This window comes from Calliopsis andreniformis, chromosome 8 (assembly GCF_051401765.1).
Source record: "Calliopsis andreniformis isolate RMS-2024a chromosome 8, iyCalAndr_principal, whole genome shotgun sequence".
Taxonomy (NCBI): Eukaryota; Metazoa; Arthropoda; class Insecta; order Hymenoptera; family Andrenidae; genus Calliopsis; species Calliopsis andreniformis.
Genome location: NC_135069.1, coordinates 11,814,299 through 11,831,300, shown reverse-complemented (window position 1 = coordinate 11,831,300; position 17,002 = coordinate 11,814,299). Strand labels below are relative to the sequence as shown.

The following is a 17,002-nucleotide window of genomic DNA, read 5'->3' as shown; positions in this document are numbered from 1 at the left end:
GATAGTATCAAGTAAAAATGACGTAGAAGAATATCAAAAAAAATATCTTCTAAAAGCTATATAGAAAGTTTTTCAATCCATAATTATTTTATACGTATATGTTTAACAATAAAGTAAGACGTTGAGAAAGTTCGAATCAACAGTCCTCCAACAATTTTCATTTTTTTTTTAAATCTCATCAAGGATCGCCTAAAAAAGAAATTACGATTACGTACATATTTATTAATTATAATGTAATTAATAATTGGTTATATATTTATGTTACCTAAATATAATAATTTCAGTGATTCCAGTTGTAGTTGTGTCGAACGTGGTACTCGCGGATTATAATATTCTAATCGCTGAAAAATGTACTGTAATTCTTCTCTTTCGTGCGGAATTAATTCTATTCCACGTGTCTTCGGTATATCATGTGTTTCTCTATCATCGTAATAGCAATCATCGTTATTGCTATCGTCTTTTACGTCCATGTCTTCGTCCCTTTCTTCATCTTCTATATCTATACTTTCTTCCTTAATGCAGTCTTCCAAAAACTGAGCGACGTCTTCTTTCGATACATTTCGCTCGGAAATGGTGGCCATGGCATCTTGCATTTCATTTAATAAATGTTCTTCTTCGCTTCGTTCAATTGTTGCGTGTAAAATAATTTTGTTCCAAGCGTTTCTTAGATTTGAAATCGTTACATTTCCCCACGATTCCATTAACAAATCGATACAATCTTTAATTGTATAATTTTTGTAAAATTCTTGAATTCCATCTTCGTGTGTAATCGCTTTCTGCATCAGTTTGTACCGGAAACATCTTTTTGTTATTTTTATTATGTTCTGATCCATGGGTTGAATCAGGGATGTCGTATTTGGAGGTAAATAAATAATTTTAAAATGTTCATCCTCTATTGTATCTGAAATTGTATGGCCTGCACAATTATCGAATAACAAAATGACTTTCCCGGTTACACCTTTCTCCAATTGGTACGCCCTGACAGCCGTTTTAAAATCGTTGTTGTACCAATCCACAAATAAATTTTGGTCCATCCCAGCATTTTTTTGTGATTTAAAAACCACCGGCAATTTATCAATATGATCTTTCAGAGCCCTTGGTTTTTTATATTTGTGGATTACAAATGGTCGAAGCTTGTGTGTCCCAGTGGCATTGGCACATAATGCAAATGTAATTCTCTCTTTTTTCATTTTGTAGCCACGAACACTCTTTTCAGTCTCTCCTGTAAAGCTTTTTGTTGGTAGTGCCTTCCATAGGAGACCACTCTCGGCCATGCTATACACATTTTCTAAATTGATGTCTTCTTCTTTTATTAATTTTTTAAGATCATTAACAAAAGTTGTCGCTGCATCCTTATCGACAGTGTTGTCACCATATACGTGATGCAATCGTATATTATGCCGACGTTTAAAATTTGCGAGCCATCCTTTGCTCACTTTGAAACTCGAACATGATCCAATGGAATCTTTTATTTCAATAGCCTTTTCCAAAAGTAACGCATCAGATATAACATCGCCGATCGCTTTTTTTTGTACAAACCATGCAAGTAATTGTTTTTCTAGTTCCTCATATGTTGGTCTTTTTAATCTTTGTCGTCGTTTATCCTTCTCCGCAAGTTGAATAATATTTGTAGCATTGCTCTTGATTCGACGAATTGTCATCTGATGCACATTATATTTTTCAGCGACAGTTGAAAGCGGTAATGTTTTTAAGTCCTCCAGAACGTCCAGTCGTTGCTGTACAGTCAAGGTGACTTTTTTCCCAGTTGCCATATCCTAACACTATTACTTAAACGAATTCTTTTCACTAATAAATAATGCTAATAATTAATAACAAAATTTAATAATTAGTAACTAATTTAAAAACTAGTAATTAACTAGTAACTAATAAAAAAATATGATATGTAACAATAGAAGCTGTAACTAATGAAAAAACTAGAAAAAGAAAAAAGATCAATCTAAAATGAATGAAATAAAACTGAAATAAAAGAAATCAAAATTTATCTAAATATAATAATATAATAAATAAAAATGATCTAAATATAACTGAACTAAACTAATAAAAAAAAACTAATTACACGACGCGACCGACGGGAAGAAATTTCTCTTCGACGTGCATTCTGACCGAACTCAGCATCTGACATGTTCTTCACATCTACACACCTCTACATTTTCTCCTTTTCCATCCCTCTATTCTTTCCCTTCTGTCCTAAATTCAAAAGTCTTCAAAGTTTAGACGGTAAAATTTCTGTCTCATATGTGATAAATGTGAATGTAAGCAAGACGTTCGTCGCCTACCCACTGACAATCGTGTCGTGTGTTTGTTAAATGTTAAGTGTGAGAATGTGACGCAACCAGATCTAAAGAGAACTCTGCAGGGCTGTTCCTGGCGGAGGTTCGAAAGGTGCCCCTGCACTTGGGCAGCCAAATTCGCAGGTGCAGTCGCAAACTGTTTCATGTATAAAATTTTGATTAATAATAATAGTAATCACACATCTTTTTATAATTATTAGCCTTTCATACATAGGGAATTATGTGATACTTGTCTACAAGAATAATCTATCTTTATATACAGCCCAAAATAGCATATATTATGTTCCATTCGGTTATATTTATTGGATTAAATTCATATAAGTAATTAATGTTCAATATTTATCAATTGTAACATCATTATTACCAATACTATGCAACCTTTATCAACTGTAACATCATTATTACAGACATTATAGAGCCGGTTAACTCTAATTTCAAACATCAGAGGATAAGTCACAAGACTTATCCACCTCGGATAACTTCTAAAGTATACATTCTAAAAAAGAATATTTTATACAGAAATTGCACGAAATCGAAGGGAACATGTGATATTAAAATGTCTTTTTAAATGATTTATTTGTTCACGAGATATTAAGATGACCTTGAATTATTTGTAAATAAGATTAGTAAATAAATAATAAAAAATATTCCCTTTGCATGCTACCTGTTTAAACCTATGTATATGCAGATATAAAAGTAAATAATGCATATTAAATTTTTAATTAAATGATATTAATGAGGAAGGTGGCGATATTTCGCACCTATGACTAACAACCTAGGGACGGTCCTGGAACTCTGTTTATGGAAGATCTAGCTATAGAAGGAGGAAGCAATTAACGTTTTCTGGTGAAAAAACTATGCTAGATACGTAAAACATGAGTTACTGAAACTGTACCAAATTAAATCGTGTTTGGTATAATTTTAATTATAAAAATGTCACAAATGTGACAAAAAATTTGAATGCAAAAACAACCAAAAAACATTTATGCCATTGATTAGTGTTGTCTCACTGATACGCAAGCTTTTATCTTTGCCGAATACCTCGACTCTCACTTCTCAGTTCTTCTTTCTTTTCGATTTACTATCGCTTTCTACGTTCAACGCTGCCGACAAAATATAAAGAACGTGTACATGTACCTTAGTATCTCCACAACAAATGTGACTGTTCAAATCTGAAGATTTCACATTTATTGCGGGAATACTGTGATGGAAGATATTTTTAGCATTTTCACTCAAAAATGACAAATATTTGGCTAAATTTTGTCGTAGCTTAACAAAAATTATTAAGTTTTTTCTATGTCAAAAGATAATACATATTCTATAAGTAAAATCCAAAAATATTGTTCTTAACACTGATGACCGCACTTTTCACACTTTTTATGCATGAACCCTCACTCGTGTGAAGGTTTACGTGCATTTTACGTGAATTTACATCTTCGTGTATAATCATGTGTGTGATCGTGAATATGCGACAACGGTCGTCAAAGTATTAATTTTAAAAATTCACTTATTAAGAAATTAAATATGCGGTATGCGTATTCAAAACTTAGTGTTTTCGCATGCTTGATAGATTACCCTACTGTCATATTATATTTTATCCGTAATTCGTCTAATGAATGCAGTCGGTGGCTGTAAACTATATATGTATAGGATAATAAATAATTAGTCCACTATTCTATACCATTTTTTTATTGTATTGGAATGTAGTAACATATTTTTTCACATATTTCATACATATAAACTTGGCGAAAATTTTCCTTTTTTTACTCTCCTCATACTTCTTAATAAAAGTTCTTTCAAAGAACTTGGTAACCCTTCCTACAATAAATCACGTTATCTTTCCTATATAATACTGCAATATTGAAGAACATAATTATAATATGCGTAATATTAATTATAGAATTATTACAGAACCATTAATGTAATTTGTAATATCTTTCAATAATATGTTATATTTCCTGAAGAGAAAGTGAGTTATTGAATTTTCCAACGTATGTACACATTTCTTTAATCTTTAAATTTGTTATTGTATTAGTTTCAACTGGAGCGATTTTTTGTTAAACTTCTCTTGAACCATATATATAGTCTTTTTTGCATGTCAAGATATTTGTATATCGAAAGAAATTAAATCACTAACATACTAAGGTTCTGCATACCTTCTCTACTTTATTTGATTTTTAATTTATTTCTGTTAATTCAGTCACATTATCAGCAAATGGGGCTACTTCTTTATAGCAGCAATCCCTTGAAGTGTTTAAGTTTAAATTTAAGACCCTTCGACTTATTGTGGCAATGATTTTATACATTTCATAAATCTTAGTATGAATGGCTATTAAATAAAGTTATTTTTCATATAAGTATTGTTATTTACTGCTTCATGAAATCCAATAAAAACCTTGATATAATACATTGATATACAAGTACTCACATATTTATTTATTTTGATCCTAATGTTTAATGATAAGTTAATAAAAAGTCATCCCTATCATCATTTTTAGTTTAGATTGGAAGATGACTTTCGCGAACAAGCACTTAACATTCAAGAATACAAAAATCACAAAACAAAAATAGCACATAGTAAAATTAGCAGACAAAAAAATAAATGAATTAATTCCTTCTGACTGTCCTGATGAAAATGATAGCAAATACATACGTATTTTGTGACTACAAGTAACGAAATTACACAAAAATTTTCTGTTACAAATAAATATTATAATAAATAGTCATGCTGATTTTGAAGATAGTTTTTGTTATAGTAAATCAGTTTGTATCTAAATTTTAATATTTCTGAACCATTCTATATATTGTATAAGAATGTCTATAACTAGAATGACATAAAATAAAAGTAGCTTGGTGGTATAAATATACATACATTCCTATCATATAATTTATATTAATTCCGATATTGTTTATAACATTGTAATTTATTACTACAAAAATGTGTTGTACAATTGAAACAAAGAATATTAATGTAAGTATGATTAGATATTAAAAAATTATTAATATATAAAACTAAGAATAGATCGTTTATTATGAATATGGTATATATATTTTTCAAAACAAATTGAAAAAACGAATAATATACACATAATTTAGTAAAGAACATTTTAACGTTAATTCAGGAAAAATGGAGTTACACCACTTTCATAATAAATAGTCCATATTTATAAATGTAGTAAAAGAGTTAGAACACATAATAATGTGATTATACTTTTATAGGCATATTAATAACTAGTTATTGTATATTATGTTACAAAATATATTTATAAATCGCAAAGGATTATATATTCAATTTTCTTTTTCTTTCATGAAGCATTATTTAAAGCTTAACATATAGCATGTATTAATACATTCTATATCAAGATTCAACTGCATAATATACAATAATAATTAAAACTTTCAACATCATTTTTTTATCGTTTGTGACTAAATAGTTAGAAATATTTTGAAATATATTTCACCTCGAGTTCCCAAATATCGTGTATACATACAAGCTTTCTTCCCGTTTTTGTAATTTCGCGTAACTACATTTATAATTACAGTGTCAATAAAAAACAATCGTTTTTTTAAAAAGGATTATGCCCTTGAGGAGGAGGATGGTTACTACCATATCGTGGCAAAGTAGCATATCCACCATAAGGAGTAGGTGGCATATTTTGATACGGATTATAATTCCCTAAAAAATGAAGAACATATAATGTGCATTTTATAAGAAGTTTACAAATAACTTTTCATTGTTTATATTACCTTGTGCGGGATAAGGCATTGTTGCATATGGATTATATGTTGTAGGCATAGGAGGAGGAATGTATGTAGGATATGGACATGTTGTGCAAGCTCCGTATGGTACAGGCATTCCACCTTGAAATTGTGTAGGGTATGGTAATTGCGACGTTCCACTTTGTTCTGTTGTTCCAGGTTGACTTTGTCCTGAGTTTGTTCCTAAATATATTTACTTTTTAAAATGCTAATTATGTAAACACATTTATTATTAAAGATTATTCATACCACCATGGTGAGATGGAATGCTGGGAGTTGCAGCAGGACCAGTATGACTCAAATTTGTTGTTAAATCTTTTAGTAGTTCTTCTTTCTCAGTTTTCCGAGCAAAACAAAAATCTGATATCTTATTTTGGAAAACTACCAGTAACTATAGAAACAAAATTGTACAATTCAAATGTAATATAATTTATGAAAGTATGGATATAATTCATGAAAATACAATCAGTGTATTACCTGTGTTAAATCATTATAGAATTTAGCTCCTTCGTTTAGATTGCCTTTTAATTCTTTAAAAGCGTCATAAGCAGCTGCCAGCTTACATAACATTGCTTCTCGTGAACCACCACTACCAGATTGTTCATTTGTAAATTCAGTATGATACCTCTAGAATTGATTTTAAAATTAGTATTTTAAAAACTGTATATATATATCACATATAGCATTGGTGATCAAACCCTGTTGCAAGAGGAGCCATATTACGCTAATTATCAATATTTAAAAACCATACTTTCTACTGGAACAGTATTTTATGCATAGGTATGAGTAGTAATTATCATACACTTTGCAGCAAAATTAAAGGGTCACTAATTCTGACCCAAAAAATTGTCGCAACTTTATGGGGAAAAAACATACAGCAGTAGATTTAAGTTCATTTTAAAGGGCAAAGCCTCTAACTTTCTCACCCTTAAATTGAATTTTACCGAAAATCATTTCCACTCGGCTTACTGTAACTTTGTGAGAAAAAATTGCACAGCCTGAATAAGCCTGGGCTCATTTTAAATAGCAAAGCCTCTATTTTCTCATGTCTGTGTTAAGCTTTTTTGAAGATGCTTTTCTACCCGAATACGAGGCGGGAAAGTGAAGGTGATTTTTTCCCTGAAAATTTTCCTAGGAGGATTTTCAAAACCTAAGAATCACTGTAAGTATCTAGAATGCGGCTCACGAGCCACGGTTTGATCATCGTTGATATATGTATTGTGCGTTGAAGAAAAATTCGTGTACTTGAATTTCAGTAATCAGTTGTTCTTGCCGAGATTCAGTGGCTCTGACTTGCGCTTGCAAAGGTCCATAAAATTTCCCTATATGTTCCATAGCTAAGGACGATTCATTAACTGCACCATGTTCTGAAAGAGCTGACAGGAATGTTTCTTTTACATCGTTATTAACCGATTTGAGTTCATTTTCTATAGCATCGCGTTCTGTTTTTAATGTTTCAACCTAAAAAAATATATAAATAAATATCGAGAAGTATATAGAGTAATTGTAACAGTATATAGGATACTTGCATCTTTCATTAGTTTCCTTAGTTGTGCAACTGCATTACTTTCTTGAACTGCTGACCCAGTAGGAACAGTATTAATAAGATCACCCTCATCCAAACTTAAAATTTCCATACCATCTTTATTACTTTCGAATTTTTCACGCACAATCTACAGAAAATAATATCTATTATAAAATATCTCTCTACAAGATTATTCTTCACATTTTTAATGATAAATACAGAAACTTGGAATTTTTATTATAATTGGAATTTTATTATAATGGGCACTGATGCCCATTCCTGTTTGTTTGCATGGCTATTGAATAAAACGTAAACAACTTTGTCTACTTATATTAATAACTGCAACTCGTGGAACTTATAATATTACAGTGGATGAGAAATTACTATACATTGTATATTTACCTTATCAGCTGATACAGCATTATTAATAATTTCACGATACTTTCGCAAATTAATAGTAAATTGTTCTGTTAAACGAGTACTAGGTATTCTTGTCCAACGCTCTTTGAATTGTTCTCTTAATTGTTCGTCGGATTCACGTTCTTCTTGTAGCATTCGCTCACACTACGATGCGAACAGTGTATTATTATAGTGTTATAATTGTATTATAAAATAATTTATTATTGATTCATTTACCTCATCCAAAAGTTCCTTATTTCGTTGTAAAAGACTTGGCAATTCTTGCATAGCAGTTTCCAAAGCTTTTATACCACCTGCATCTCTTACATATTGAGCTTTTTCCAATAAAGACTGAGGTAAATCGATTCCACTTGTATCTTCAATAGCTGCTGGTAGGTTTAAACTTACTAAGACACTAAAAATATTTATTTATTAATTATTATTATCACGTAAAAATTAAATATTTAAACGATTACTTTACCTATTTAATACTTGAGTCATCTCACGTAGTAATGAAATTTCTGCATTAACTACTTCATTACGACGAACTTCAAAAGAGGATAAAGCCTGATGTAATCTAACAGGTAATAAGTCAGCAAACAAATCTGAAAATACAAAAAATTGTTATATATATTGTATATTCAACAAAAATACAATTAAATACATTACTATATGTATTGAACCTTTAAAATTCGAACTAAATGTTCCAGGCGGCGGTAATAATTTTGCAACAGGAGCTTTTCCAATAGGTTCCAAGGATTTTACATCAGGTATTCTTTCATGATAAATAAAATCATTATCTTTTTTTACTTCCGTAAGATTCCTTTGTGCTCTATTAGCGTATTCTTGAAATAAATTAGGTTTATTTGAACGTTGCTGCGCCGCTTTAAATAACTCTACAGCATGCTAAGAACATATTTTTATGTAATGTAAATTATGTAATGTATATTTAATGTAATATCTGTTACAACAAAATTAGTTTTGTTTTATACTAAATAAATTGTACCTCTAGTCTGGCAATTTCTTCTCCAATTAGTTTATTATTTTTACATACTAATGATTGATAAAATTCAGCCATTGCACGATATCCAGCTTGCTTTCCTGCTATCTGTATCAGGCATTAATATTAAGTATCAATATCAATGTTATTAAGTAGTTAACTACTTTTCTGTTTAGACATGTACAGAAAAATACATATATACATGTATACAGAAAAACATATTATAAAAACAAAAGTTTAAAATACATTAAATTATATAACATGCTAGAAATATGGTGACATATACAAATATTATACATGAATTTATCTATTTATTAACCACGTAAGTGAGTAAAATTTTGATTAAAAACATTTTTATTAAAATGTCAAAACTGATCCAATTCTCTGAAGTGTAGAATAAGTATGTTTTGAGGAATCTTAATCATTTGTATTCAATATTTTTAAAAGTGCAAAAAATTACACTATAAAAAAATAAGAAAGATGGTAATAATTAAAAATATTTCAAAAATACACAGTTTTTAAAAATTGAAATACATAAAAGAAAGCAGTTAACTAATATAAGTTAATACAATACAATAAATGTAGAAATTTTTTTCAGTACAATCTATATTTCAACTGTACATATCAAATAAAAATTAGATTAGTATTAAATTTTGCTCAACAACTAGTATGTTATCTGTACATTGTTAGTCAACATTATTTTATTTTATTTTATTAGTCGAATTTGATTTTTTTTAGTTACATTTAATATTCAATTATAATTTTTAGTTTGCAATGTTTTTACATATATCTAATAAATATTTATACATAAAATTACCTATAAATTGACATAGCTAGTTTAAAAGTGTTTATCTTTTTTATATTTAAACATGAACTAATTTCGTCGTTCTATTACATGTACATACCAAAGGAACCCATTCTTTATCCCAAAATGCTCTGAAAATTTCCTTTTGAAACAGCTTCAATGCATCTGCATATAGTTCTTCTGCTTGTGCAGCTAACTTAGCAACTATTCCCTCTTTCATAGCATCATGGATTGCTTTATGTACAAATATTTCCTGAGCTTGAGCCAACATTAAAGATGATAATGCACCTAATGTTTCTGGACTAATATCAGGTGTTATTTCTTGCTGAATAGCCATCATAACATTTCCTTTAAGGTAATGAAAAATACCAGCAGATTGCTGAAATTTTTGTAACAATAAATGAATATCTATATTTTTCTTAATTTATAATATTATACATAATTTCTTTGATAATATTAAAATAATAACCTGGAATAATTTAGCAGCCAACTTTAGTCCTTCATCACTTTCTAGTGATTGAGTTGCTGCAACTGAACTTTGTAAAGCAGCAATATTGAATAATACACACACTTTCTCATATCCTAATGTACTAATTGCTAAAAATATTGAAGATAATATTGTTGTATTATTATGATATCATATTACGTTTTATATAATAATTTTAAGTAGGGGAAGTACTATTTAACACATTCGCTGCCATGCATCGAGTTGCTTCTGAGGAACCAGCATCATACATGTGTGTGATAGAAATTGTTTTTTAATTTTCAATTATACAATTACAAAATTTTTTTATTCAATGGAAATGCTTCTATATAGTATAAAGAGGAATGAATTAAACTTGGGATTTTGGTACAATATATTACTTTTAACTATTTTACAAAATTTAAATATTTTTATATAATATATTTTAAAAAATATCATTCAAAATAAAAACATTATATTCTGAAAAATATTTTCATTGTCAAAACATAATCTGTTGCAAATGTGCGAAAGATAGTCTATGAGAAAGTTCTATATATGGCCTACTATTACACATGCTTGATGCAATAAGGAAACAAAACAAACTCAGATTGTGTGAAAAAACAACTTAGATTGTGTTTTTAGCATATTTCAATAATACGTATACAAAAACAAGTGCTATCTGATTTCTTTCCAAACTGTGGCAGCAAACATATTAAAATACTGATTTAATCGATTATGTTATCTTATCTGTCTCTTGCTAAGTAGTTAATCAAAGGTTTCATAGAATATACTCATATTGTCTCATACAAATAATTTAGGTAAAAAATTAGTAGAAATAATATACATCATGTTATACATCTTACTTAAACTAAGTTTTCCTCCAAATATGGTACGATCAAATGCATCCTTCCATTTAAATGGTATTTGTAATTCATGAGCAGGTATTTTGGACTCCAAAGCACACAACTGATCATAGTAACTAAAATAAAGTATATATTCATACTTATAATATTTTACTTTAAGTTTATCAATAATCTCTTATTAAACGATATTTAGTTGCAACATTTTAAGCAACATCTACTAAAACTGTCATTAACACAAAATTAGAGAATTCTTAAAAATTCTTAAAAAAGTTAAAAATTCAATATTTGTAAATTTTTAAAATATCCTATTGTATGATAAATCTATTGGAATTCATATCTTTGAAAAAGATTATTGTAATTACAACAAGAAGTGTTTAATTAAAGATGACTCATACCTGTATATAACCTCCAAAGAACTTTCATATTTTTCGAAAGCTCTCCACAAAGCATTGTTTCTTAGTTTACTAAAATCAGCTATTGCCTCTGTATAATCCTTTTGATTATCTGCACTATTATACGTTGATTTAATTACGTTTGTAAGCGGTTTAATGACATCTACATCAGACGGTTTCTTCAGTGGCACTGCAATTAGCTCAGCCATTTTGACGTGTAATTGAAATCTACCAGCTAGCCACCTCTAACGCCTGTATAATATCATTCTATGACATAATATACCACTGATTTATATAGATACTAGACGTTACATGCAATTTATCCGTAGTGACTGTTTAAACTACGCCATCTTTGAAAACAGACCATATACGTCACCTGAACGAGGTACTGATGAAACTAAACGTTTCTCGATTTACAATACAGCTCATAGGAATTACCTCACCACTAGTGAATTACCTTCACAAAAGTAATTCCTCAATTTACTGTAGCTACTTCAAGCTGTACACCATAGCCACGCATGCGTAATAAAAATTGAGACCTCAGAAACGCTAGTTTCGCCTCTACAAAAATCCTTTATGTTACTACACTACTACTACTACTTCAAAACACATGTTACAGCATATAGCGCTAACCTCTTCCACATTTCACTTTTAAAAATTTGCCAAATTCGCCTTCGGCAACGTGTCTTCTGTTTGCATCAGTGCATCAGTACTAATCAGTACATATTGAATTGTCGCAAAGTTACTTTAGACTCATAAAAAATGAAAGAAAAGCTACCAGAGACAATAAATTTCCCACAGGAAGAAAAAATTATATTGGAATTATGGAAGAAATGTGATACATTTAAAAATTGTTTGAAACAATCAAAAGGAAAACCAAAATATGCATTCTATGATGGTCCACCTTTTGCTACTGGATTACCTCATTATGGACACATACTTGCTGGTACTATAAAAGATATTGTAACAAGGTATGCTCACCAATCTGGTTATTATGTTGAAAGAAGATTTGGTTGGGATACTCATGGTTTACCCGTTGAATTTGAAATAGACAAAACTTTTGACATAAAAAGTCCTGATGATGTCATTAAAATGGGAATAGCAAATTATAATAAAGAATGCAGAAATATTGTAATGAAATATGCAACCGAATGGGAAACAATTGTAGGGCGAATCGGTAGATGGATAGATTTTGAAAATGATTACAAGACGCTTTATCCTTGGTATATGGAATCTATTTGGTGGATTTTTCGAGAGCTATATAATAAAGGCCTTGTTTATCAAGGTGTTAAAGTAATGCCTTTTTCTATTGGTTGCAATACACCCTTATCTAATTTCGAATCAGGACAAAATTATAAAGATGTTATTGATCCTTCTGTAGTTGTATCATTTTCTTTAATAGATGAGCCAGGTGTTTCTCTCCTTGCTTGGACTACTACTCCATGGACTTTACCTAGTAATATGGCATTGTGTTGTAATCCAAATTTTGAATATGTCGAAGTTAAAGATCATTCTTCTAATAATGTTTACATTATATTAGAATCAAGTTTGGAGTTGATATATAAATCTAAAGATTTGTATACAATACAAGGAAAACGAAAAGGATCTGATTTAAAGGGAAAAGCATATAAACCTCTTTTCCCTTATTTTCAAAATCTGAGAGAAAAAGGTGCTTTTGTAATATTGAATGATATGTATGTTACTGCAGAAACTGGTACAGGTATAGTTCATCAAGCTCCCTACTTTGGTGAAGATGATTATCGATGTTGCTTGGAGGCTGGCATTATAACACGAGATCAAGAGATGATATGTCCTGTTGATAGCTGCGGACGTTTTGTTGAACCAGTTCATGATTTTGTTGGAAAATATATAAAAGATGCAGACAAGGAAATTATTAAATATCTTCAAACAAATAAAAGATTAATTTATAATAGTACCATTAAACACAGTTACCCATTTTGTTGGCGCTCTGACACTCCATTAATTTATAAAGCAGTACCATCATGGTTCATCAGGGTAGAAACTATAAAAGATGAACTTATAACAGCAAATAGTAATACTTACTGGGTACCAGATTATGTGAAAGAAAAACGATTTGGTAATTGGTTACGAGACGCTCACGATTGGGCGATCAGTAGAAATCGTTATTGGGGTAATCCAATTCCTTTGTGGATTTCAGATGATGGACAAGAAATTGTGTGTGTGGGAAGTATTGCAGAACTAGAAAAATTAACTAACACAAAAATAACAGATATTCATAGAGAAAATATAGATCATTTAACTATACCATCAAAGCGACCAGGATATCCACCCTTACGTCGTGTACCTGAAGTTTTTGATTGCTGGTTTGAATCTGGTTCAATGCCATATGCACAAGTGCATTACCCTTTTGAAAATCGAAAAGAGTTTGAAGAAAATTTTCCTGCTGACTTTATCGGGGAAGGTATTGATCAAACTCGTGGGTGGTTTTATACACTTTTAGTTTTATCAACTGCTCTTTTTGGAAAAGCTCCATTTAAAAATCTTGTTGCAAATGGTTTGATACTTGCATCTGATGGACAGAAAATGTCAAAACGTAAAAAGAACTACCCAGACCCTATAGAAATTGTTAATAAATATGGAGCAGATGCTCTTCGTTTGTACTTAATTAATTCTCCTGTCGTAAGAGCTGAAAATTTACGTTTTAAAGAAGAAGGAGTTAGAGATGTTATTAAAGACGTATTTTTACCGTGGTATAACGCATTTAGATTTCTAATGCAAAACATTGAAAGATTTGAAAGAGAAGAGAAGATCACATTTGTTTATGATGATACTAAAGTTGTACATTCTAACAATATAATGGATAAATGGATTCTATCATTTACACAAACACTACTACAATTTGTTAAGGAAGAAATGAAAGCTTACAAATTATACACTGTTGTACCTTACTTGGTGAAATATATAGATAATCTTACTAACTGGTATGTGAGAATGAATAGAAAGCGTATAAAAGGTGACGGTGGTGTAACTGATTGTCAGCAAGCGTTAAATACCTTATTCTGTGTTGTATATATAATAGTACGTATTAATGCACCATTTACACCATTTTTAACTGAATTTATGTTTCAACGTTTAGTAAAATTACTTCCATCATCTAAATGTAATATGGACAGTGTTCACTATCAAATAATACCAGAATCTAATCCACAATTAATTACTCAAAATATTGAAAAAGCTGTATCATATATGCAAACTATAATTGAATTGGGTCGTGTTGTAAGAGATAGGAAAACAATTCCTGTCAAATATCCATTACCAGAAGTTGTAGTAATTCATCAAGATCCTGAAGTATTAAAAGATATAGTCTCTTTGAAGTCATATATTCTTGAAGAACTGAATGTAAAAGTATTAACAGTTACTACAGATAAACAAAAATATGGTGTTATGTTAAAAGCAGAACCAGATCACAAGATACTTGGAGCACGTCTTAAAGGAGAATTTAAATCAGTTGCGCAAGCTATTAAAGAACTTTCTGATGAACAATTACAGACTTTTGTTGCAACAAAGAAGATTATTGTACAAGGTCATACCTTGGAAGAACAAGATTTACGTTTAATGTTTAGCTTTACAGGTCCAGCTAGTGAAAAATTATCTAAACAATATGAAGCCCATAGTGAAGGAAATATTTTGCTTTTATTGGATGTAACTCCTGATGAAAGTATGCACAATGAAGGAATAGCAAGAGAAATAATCAATAGAGTTCAAAAACTGAGAAAAAAAGCTCAGTTGGTTCCATCAGATGAAGCAATTGCATATTATAAAATTCAAGATCAGTGCAGTAATTTAGCAAAAGTAATTGTTAGTCATAAAGATTTTATTGAAAATGCGACCAAGACTCCACAAGAAGATATGTCTAAAATGCCAACTGATGCACGTATAATTATAGAAGAAATGCAGAATATTAAGGGCATCAATATGAAGCTTGCTTTAGTAAAAACTATTTCTCAAATTGAAAGTAATGAAAATAGTGTTGAACCTCTCTTAAAATATGTAAATGTTGAACTTGTAGATATAAAACCAAGATTTGGAGCAATTAGTAGTGTAGGAACTATTTTATTGGAAACTCCAAAGACATTAGTCCCTCTTTCTTATGAACAGTTAAGGCAAGAAATTGAATTAGTATTTGGTATTTATAATTATTCGTACGACTTATACAGCAATAATAAATTGATACTGAAAACGACTGATATATTGTCATTGCATAAACAAACGATAAAAATAGTAAAAGCAAATTCATCTAAAACTGAAGTATTTGATACTATAAAACATTCAGTTTGTAAATTTGTTAATGTTCTTCATACTATAGAGAAAGGCACTATTCTTTTGGAAAATCCGAAAGGGAATTTTAATTTAGATCATAACACGTTCAAACAGCAATTGCTTCTTTGTTTTGGTGAGAAACAAAATATTGTTCAACAGTTACATTTACCCACAACGTTAATTAAATTACATGGACAAACTATACAATTAAGTTAACTTCATTTTTATTTATTATTTATTAAATTATATACATTTTTTCAAAATATTTGTTGGAGTTAAGTAGTATCATTAAATAACTACATTAAAAATTCTCCTAAATGTATTATGTATTATAAATTGTGTCTTCAGATATAAAGTTTAAATTGTTTATTACATTCATAAAGTAATTACTTATTTAATTTTTGTAGCAAACTATACAAATTGTTAAATTTCTGTTCTGCAAGTACAGTTACAATTATTTTGTACAATTGAAAAATAAATTATTATAAATTCTACAATATTTATATTTTTCAGAATCACAATTTAATATTTTATAACTTATAAACTTTGGAAACACCCTGTGATATATCAGTCTTAAGTCTAAAATTCTTTTCAAAATTGTTGAGATACTCCTGTTGTGTTTGAATTATATATAAAGCTGCACTAGACTTAATAAATCATAAAATCAATTATCAGGCTGAAGAATATTTTAGCATAAGTAAACTTTGAACAAATAAACATTTATTTACATTCAACAAAACAATCGTAATATTTTTGTAATTTTTCTACAAACTACCTAGTATAGTACAATGCGTAACAGGCAATTATGAATCACTGTACTTATCAATGTCGATTGTCAAAAATAATAATGAAATTCTTTTTCTAAGAATAAGTATAATGTATCCTGTAATAATAATTATAATTATTTAATATACTTTGTTGATTATATACATACACTTCCAACGATTTTAATCTTTTTTGTTTTTTTTCTTGTTCTTGTAACATTGACATATAATGTATTATGTATAGTGGTGCTTAAATTATCCTTAGATGTATTTCTTATTTTAGAATTATAATTCTACGAAACTTATAAAAAAATAATTACACTGAAAGTAAATTTATATATTTTATACTAACAGAAACTGCAACTTATAATTGTACATAACTTATTTAAGTCACATAGCTACATGACATTCAAATTTG

General features: G+C 29.4%; 2 protein-coding genes across 5 annotated transcripts; one reads left to right on the top strand and one right to left on the bottom strand.

Moving 5' to 3' along the window:
- Positions 1-5,479: 5,479 nt before the first annotated feature.
- Alix (programmed cell death 6-interacting protein-like protein AliX) lies at positions 5,480-11,965 on the bottom strand. Of its 4 annotated transcripts, none has more exons than XM_076383477.1 (16): positions 11,895-11,965; positions 11,522-11,770; positions 11,127-11,242; positions 10,270-10,397; positions 9,901-10,179; positions 9,002-9,103; positions 8,679-8,901; positions 8,477-8,600; positions 8,233-8,410; positions 7,999-8,160; positions 7,601-7,744; positions 7,317-7,532; positions 6,549-6,698; positions 6,324-6,462; positions 6,060-6,254; positions 5,480-5,988 (listed from the first exon to the last, which is right to left on the bottom strand). In XM_076383477.1, exons 2-16 carry the CDS (start codon positions 11,725-11,727, stop codon positions 5,879-5,881), a joined length of 2,472 nt encoding a protein of 823 aa, XP_076239592.1. In that variant the 5' UTR covers positions 11,728-11,770; positions 11,895-11,965; the 3' UTR covers positions 5,480-5,878. The 4 variants fall into 4 exon arrangements, with proteins under 4 accessions (XP_076239592.1, XP_076239591.1, XP_076239593.1 ...); XM_076383476.1 differs by having other exon boundaries at positions 5,482-5,988; positions 6,321-6,462; positions 11,895-11,960; XM_076383478.1 differs by lacking the exon at positions 9,002-9,103 and having other exon boundaries at positions 5,482-5,988; positions 6,321-6,462; positions 11,895-11,959.
- Positions 11,966-12,140: 175 nt separating this feature from the next.
- On the top strand, positions 12,141-16,697 carry Ilers (Isoleucyl-tRNA synthetase). Its single transcript, XM_076383333.1, has one exon. It carries the CDS (start codon positions 12,281-12,283, stop codon positions 16,034-16,036), a length of 3,756 nt encoding a protein of 1,251 aa, XP_076239448.1. The 5' UTR covers positions 12,141-12,280; the 3' UTR covers positions 16,037-16,697.
- The last annotated feature ends 305 nt before the right edge of the window (positions 16,698-17,002 follow it).

Excerpts from the sequence above, each read along its gene's own strand:
- Alix (XM_076383476.1), bottom strand. The coding sequence starts at position 11,727 with ATGGCTGAGCTAATTGCAGTGCCACTGAAGAAACCGTCTGATGTAGAT. Across the intron at positions 8,601-8,678 it reads ATTTAGTTCGAATTTTAAAG|ATTTGTTTGCTGACTTATTA; the intron begins GTTCAATACATA and ends TTGTATTTTCAG. Across the intron at positions 8,411-8,476 it reads ATGACTCAAGTATTAAATAG|TGTCTTAGTAAGTTTAAACC; the intron begins GTAAAGTAATCG and ends AAATATTTTTAG.
- Ilers (XM_076383333.1), top strand. The coding sequence starts at position 12,281 with ATGAAAGAAAAGCTACCAGAGACAATAAATTTCCCACAGGAAGAAAAA.